A 6363-nucleotide genomic window follows, 5' to 3' on the forward strand; every position below is an offset into this window, starting at 1 on the left:
TGGGTGCGGAAGCCCCGCGCCTGCCCCGCCCACCTATGGGAAACGCAGGCCCGGAGGGAGGCACGGCCTGCGCCCGCAGTTGGTGGCACCGCGTCCTCTGCCCCTGTCTCAGCCAGCCCCGGGGCTTCTGCAGAGGTACTGACCGTGGGGAAGGGGCCCCTCGTGCGGCCGAGTTGGGAAGACCTCCGGAAGGTCCGCTCGCCACGCCGCTACAGCCAAGGTTCCCGGCCGTACGCGGGGCGCGGGGCGTGCTCTAGGTGGCGCCCACATGCGACCCAGGGGCGCGCGGCGCAAGACTCCCGTCCCTCCCGCGTCCGCCTCCTCGGGGCGCCTGGCGCTCGGCAGCTCCATGAGGTAGGTCCTTCATTCCTCCCATTTCGCAGAGGAGAAAACTGTAGTCCGGGATGGCTCAGTCGGCCCGTCCAGAGTCGCCCAGCTGGTTCGGGCCGAGCCCCGACTGCGAGAGTGAGGCACATGGCCCCAGCAGACCGGGCCTCGGAGGGTCCCAGGCTTGAGGACCCGTCGGCCCCCCACTCCCTTGGAAAGGCAAGGAGAGGAGCCTGCGTTGGTAGTGAGCCTCCACTTCTGCCCTTGACTGCAACACCCTAGGTTAGGGGGCCGGGGAGGACCTCTACTCCCAAGTTTTGGTTAGGGGTGGGTTCTCTCCTTCCCTTAATTTCTGAGGTTCCCTATTGAATTCAAGTATTGTACCTTCCCAACCCCATCTCCCCAGCCCAGGAGGTTGGGTTATAGGGATCCAGACCCAGGGTAAAGAACGCCTAAGTTTTGGCGGCTGCAGTGAAGAATTGGGGCTCATGGAGGAGGTGGGGTTGAGACAGGAGCTGAGGAGTGGAATGCTGAGCTGAGCAAAGCTGGGAGGGTATGTGCATGGTGCCCTGGGGCCTGGGCTTCATCAGGTGGGCAACAGGCACCCCCATTACCAAGCTGTCACTCTTACCCCAGCCCCATTCCTCCATCCTGGGTGTCTGGGAACTCTTGTACCCATTATAGGGAAGGGGATACTGAAGGGCGGGGTGCAAGTGGGGGTGGGGCTGACCTATCTTTGCCTTCCCACCTGTGCCCGCAGTGCCCCCCTGGCTCAGTCATGGCGAAGCTGGAGACGCTGCCTGTGCGCGCTGACCCAGGGCGGGATCCTCTCCTGGCCTTTGCCCCTCGGCCCTCTGAGCTCGGACCCCCAGACCCTCGCCTGGCCATGGGCAGTGTGGGCAGCGGGGTGGCCCATGCCCAGGAGTTCGCCATGAAGAGTGTGGGCACCCGCACGGGGGGTGGGGGCAGCCAGGGCAGTTTCCCCGGCCCCCGTGGCAGCGGTGGTGGGGCCAGCAGGGAGAGGCCAGGCCGCTACCCCTCCGAAGACAAGGCTCTCGCCAACTCCCTCTACCTCAACGGCGAGCTGCGGGGCAACGACCACACCGATGTCTGCGGCAACGTGGTGGCCAGCAGCGGGGGCAGTAGCAGCAGTGGGGGCAGTGACAAGGCCCCGCCGCAGTATCGCGAGCCCAGCCATCCACCTAAGCTCTTGGCCACCTCTGGCAAGCTAGACCAGGTCGGTCCCCAGGGCCTTTTCTCTGAGGGGAAGAGAGGAGGGTAAAGTGGGCCCTGGAGGTGGGGGTGCAGGGGCCAGAATGGAGGTCGGGCTGGGGAGCCCTGGGGTGGGGTCTTGGGGGCTAAGTCTAGCTGGTGGTTCCAGGGCGGAGACTTGGCTTTTGGGTGCCATGCAGTGGAGCCCCGGCTGGGAGGGACTTCCAGGATGGAGATTAATTGGGGGTGAGGCTGAACCTATCTTGGCCAGAGGGAAGAGGCTGGGGCCGAGGTTAAGGCCCCATTCTGATGCCCACTCCCCCTTGCTTGCTTTTTACTCAGTGCTCAGAGCCGCTAGTCAGGCCTTCGGCCTTCAAGCCTGTTGTACCCAAGAACTTCCACTCCATGCAGAACTTGTGCCCCCCGCAGACCAATGGTACTCCTGAGGGACGACAGGGTCCTGGTGGTCTCAAGGGCGGACTGGACAAGTCTCGGACCATGACCCCAGCGGGCGGGGGTGGGGGCGGCCTCTCAGACTCAGGCCGGAACTCGCTCACAAGCCTGCCCACCTACAGCTCCAGCTATAGCCAGCACCTGGCACCCCTCAGTGCCTCCACCAGCCACATCAACCGCATCGGCACTGCCAGCTACGGCAGTGGCAGTGGCAGTGGCGGCGGCGGCGGCGGCGGCTCGGGCTACCAGGACCTGGGGACCTCTGACAGCGGGCGCGCCTCCAGCAAGAGCGGGTCGTCCTCCTCCATGGGGCGGCCAGGCCACCTGGGGTCGGGGGAGGGCGGAGGTGGAGGCCTGCCGTTCGCGGCCTGCTCACCCCCCTCGCCCAGTGCCCTGATCCAGGAGCTCGAGGAGCGGCTGTGGGAGAAGGAGCAAGAGGTGACAGCTCTGCGGCGGAGCCTGGAGCAGAGCGAGGCGGCGGTGGCCCAGGTGCTGGAGGAGCGGCAGAAGGCATGGGAGCGCGAGCTGGCGGAGCTGCGGCAGGGCTGCAGCGGGAAGCTGCAGCAGGTGGCCCGCCGCGCCCAGCGCGCCCAGCAGGGCCTACAGCTGCAGGTGCTGCGGCTGCAGCAGGACAAGAAGCAGCTGCAGGAGGAGGCCGCCCGGCTGATGCGGCAGCGGGAAGAGCTGGAGGACAAGGTGGCCGCCTGCCAGAAGGAGCAGGCTGACTTCCTGCCCCGGATGGAGGAAACTAAGTGGGAGGTGCGGGCAGGGGGCTTGGGCTCTCCCTCTCTGAGTCTCCTTCCTTCTGTCGCTCTGGAAAAACCCAGAGCTGCTGCCCACTGTCCCAAGGGGAGTGAAGGGGGAGGGGGACAGAACTGATGAGGAGGGTCTTTGAGGACCAGAGCGGCCCCGGGGGGCTGGAGGGGCTGTATGAGATTAGCCACGTGTGTCCTGAGTAGTCCAAGGGGGGCCCGTTGGGGCATTCCTGCGTGTCCCAGGAGTTAAGCCTGCATCTGGGGATGCTCGGCGCCGCGGGCTGGAGGGAGGGGCCGGCGGCCCGCAGGGCTCTGCCTTGACCCTGGTCCTCTTCGCCCCTGCCCCTGCCCAGGTGTGCCAGAAGGCGGGGGAGATCTCCCTCCTGAAGCAGCAGCTGAAGGACTCGCAGGCCGACGTGTCCCAGAAGCTGAGTGAGATCGTGGGGCTGCGCTCGCAGCTGCGGGAGGGCCGGGCCTCGCTGCGGGAGAAGGAGGAGCAGCTGCTCAGCCTGAGGGACTCCTTCGGCAGCAAACAGGCCAGCCTGGAGCTGGGCGAGGCAGAGCTGCCCCCGGCGTGCCTCAAGCCCGCCCTGACCCCCGTGGACCCGGCCGAGCCCCAGGAGGCCCTGGCCACGTGCGAGAGCGACGAGGCCAAGATGCGCCGGCAGGCCGGGGTGGCCGCCGCCGCCTCGTTGGTTTCCTTGGACGGGGAGGCTGAAGCTGGCGGGGAGAGCGGGACGCGGGCCCTGCGGCGGGAGGTGGGGCGGCTGCAGGCCGAGCTGGCGGCCGAGCGGCGAGCCCGGGAGCGCCAGGGGGCCAGCTTCGCGGAGGAGCGCCGCGTGTGGCTGGAGGAGAAGGAGAAGGTCATCGAGTACCAGAAGCAGCTGCAGCTGAGTTACGTGGAGATGTACCAGCGCAACCAGCAGCTGGAGCGGCGGCTGCGGGAGCGCGGGGCAGCGGGGGGTGCCAGCACACCCACCCCCCAACACGGCGAGGAGAAGAAAGCCTGGACGCCCTCCCGCCTCGAGCGCATTGAGTCCACGGAAATCTGATCCCCTACCTGGGCATGTGGCCTTTTGACAAATGCCCTGTCAAAGGCCAAGAGTCCCCAGTGTCCCCTTCCTGCCATTTCTCTTCCCCATGTCCCCCATGCCCCCAGACCAAAGAGGTTCTCAAAGCAGCTCTGACCAGGTCCCTCCCCACCCCCCACTGGGTGCCCTTAGGGCTCTACCACTGGCCCTCTGGGCAGCCCTCTTGGACCCTCCTCCCAAGGAGGGGAGAGAGGGAGGCAGAGTGATTGGGGGTTGAGGGGCCCAGGCAGCAGGGGAGCCCGTGCCCCGCTTCTTGGCACTGCTTTGCGGGAGATGGGAGGCGTCAGGCCTGCAGTGCCATGAGATAGTTCAGCCCTCAGTAGGTCCGGGCTGCCCCTGTTGGCCACCCCGGTGTCCAGTGACGCTCTCTGTGGTCACCTCCAAGGCCATGTAGCCTGAGGGAGCCTGCATGGGCTCTGCCGAAGCTGACAGACCTTGGGCTCCTGGCCTCTCTCCTTCCTGCCCTATTATCTCTCCCTGGGCAGATTGGCAGGACGAGTGGGAGCAGATGGCCCATATGTGGTTGAGAGGGCTACCTGCCCAGCCCCTTTCCTCCCCCCACCACCAAGGTCTCTTGGGTTCAGGCCTCGGAGCCTGGCCTGGTCCTGAGTGTATGTCCATATGTGTGTATCAGGGGCCAGAGGGAAGGCTGGGGGTGGAGACTCTGCCCAGGGAAGATCTGCTCTCCTGTTCTTGGGAAGGGTCACCTGGAGACTTCTTAGCTCTACGCCACCCTTCTGGCCAGGATCCCACAGGGTGATAGCCCCATCTGCTTGGCTCACCCCACACCCAGGGCCGCTGTCCGGCTCTAACTACAGCTATTAAGTGCTACCTGCCTCTCAGGCACTCCCCTCACCCGGTTTCTGAGGTCATATGAGTGTCTGTGATGTCTTCCTGTGTCTTCTCCCACTTGATTCCCCCAGCCTCCCTCTGCTTTCACGCTCAGAACATCATTGTCCTAGGCCGCCTCTTACCCCCAAACCTCACCTTTTCTTCCAGTAGAAAATTCTGCTTGATCTTTGGTGCACTGCCCACTTCCAAGCTCCAATGGGCCCAAGCCTGAGCCAGAGGCCTTTGTTTTGGGGAGTGAGGGGGGATGGTTGTGATTGCCCTTGAAGGACAAGGCTGACCTGAGAGGAACACTGACCCCTGAGTTCCCAGGACCTCGAAGTAGCCCAGTGTTTGCCCAGGGTAGGCCTGGCATGGCCATCAGTGGGGGTTGGGACACCACTGTCACTTCCCTTCTCCTCTCGGCATCCTCTGAGTCTATCTCCCTAAGATAGGAAGGGAAAGGCAAATTTCTAATTCACCAGCAATAAAAATTAGAGGAGGCTTGGCCCTCAGCCCTTGTATTTCTCTCTTTTCACTCTCTTCCTCCCACCCCCAAGACGGGGTTTGGAGGCACGGTGGAGAGAGCTGGCAACTACTGTGAGCAAGTTCCCCAACCCCTGACCAGCCTCCTCCCATGACTGGTGACTGTTTAATGAGCTGTGCGTCCCCCACAAAAACAAGAGTGCCCCCCTGTGTGGCCTCTATCCCTCTGCACAGCCCCTTCCCGGTGACCCTCACCAGATCTCTGAGCCGGGTGAGGGGGGCCATCTGGCAATCACTGCCCATTCCACTCACCCCTCACTGTACCTGCCCCAGAACCTGGGCCTGGGCCAGAGGGGCAGGGGGAAGAGAAGGCATTAGTAGGAAAAAAAAAAAATAGAAAAAAATATGAACAGACTCAGCTTTGGGACTTCCAACCCCAAAAGAAATTATATATAAATATATATAAATATATATCTCTACCATAGGTGATGGAAAGACTTCGTTTTCTTTTCCCAAAGAAATAAAATGGAGAAAGCCTCTCGAGTGGCATTCTTTGGCCTGCTTGTGTCTTTGCAGGTTTGGGAGGTGAAGCCTGGGTGAGGGGGGTGTGGAGGGCAAAGCTGGAGTAAACAGATTTCCCAGAGGAGGCATGAGACCGGAGGTGCTCACTGGGCCGTGCGAGAAGGCTGGCCCAAAGCCCAACCTCCTCCATGTCGCCCAGGAGGAGTCGTGTTTCCAAGTTTCTGCCCGATGGGGCTTTCTCTTCAGCTCGGATTGTCACCCTGAAGGGTTTCAAGGTGGTTCTAACTCGGCATCTGGACACCAGGCTGCTGGCTGGAAGGCAGGTAGGTGGTGCAGGACAGCTAGATGTGGTGTCCTGAGCCACCTTACAGTGACTGGCCAGTGTTTGAGGACAGAAGACAAAAACATGAAGCTTGAGAACAGGTTGTAATTAGTGGTGAAGCCCCAAAGGCAGAATGGACCCAAGAGTGCTGTGAGCAGGAAGCTGTCCTTTGGGGATAAGTGCTGTCCTTTATGATAACTGCCTCTCATCTTTACAAAGCGCCCCCCCCCGGTCAAGAACACACCCCACCACAAGCAACAACCTGATTTACAAGACCTTAAAGAGTGGTTTATTTTTCCTCACCTGACAATTCTGGTCACAAGCATCCTGTCATAGGTATTGGTTCATCAAGGACATAAGACTTCAT

The 6363-nt window shown here is 62.5% G+C and overlaps 1 protein-coding gene across 2 annotated transcripts; it reads left to right on the plus strand.

Moving 5' to 3' along the window:
* The first annotated feature begins 218 nt into the window (after positions 1–218).
* LZTS3 (leucine zipper tumor suppressor family member 3) lies at positions 219–5578 on the plus strand. Of its 2 annotated transcripts, none has more exons than XM_028118769.2 (4): positions 219–546; positions 1088–1564; positions 1882–2751; positions 3101–5578. In XM_028118769.2, exons 1-4 carry the CDS (start codon positions 475–477, stop codon positions 3797–3799), a joined length of 2118 nt encoding a protein of 705 aa, XP_027974570.1. In that variant the 5' UTR covers positions 219–474; the 3' UTR covers positions 3800–5578. The 2 variants fall into 2 exon arrangements, with proteins under 2 accessions (XP_027974570.1, XP_087882380.1); XM_088026254.1 differs by having other exon boundaries at positions 1882–2688.
* The last annotated feature ends 785 nt before the right edge of the window (positions 5579–6363 follow it).

This window comes from Eumetopias jubatus, unplaced genomic scaffold, assembly GCF_037043125.1.
Source record: "Eumetopias jubatus isolate StellerSeaLion01/CBP00866 unplaced genomic scaffold, mEumJub1_p1.0 scaffold_9, whole genome shotgun sequence".
In the NCBI taxonomy this organism is placed as follows: domain Eukaryota; kingdom Metazoa; phylum Chordata; class Mammalia; order Carnivora; family Otariidae; genus Eumetopias; species Eumetopias jubatus.

What these genes read in the sequence shown, in the direction of transcription:
- LZTS3 (XM_028118769.2), top strand. Translation starts at nt 475, where the DNA reads ATGGCCCCAGCAGACCGGGCCTCGGAGGGTCCCAGGCTTGAGGACCCG. An exon ending in CCCCCCACTCCCTTGGAAAG is followed by an intron (nt 547 to 1,087) that starts GCAAGGAGAGGA and finishes CTGTGCCCGCAG; the next exon opens with TGCCCCCCTGGCTCAGTCAT. An exon ending in CCTCTGGCAAGCTAGACCAG is followed by an intron (nt 1,565 to 1,881) that starts GTCGGTCCCCAG and finishes CTTTTTACTCAG; the next exon opens with TGCTCAGAGCCGCTAGTCAG.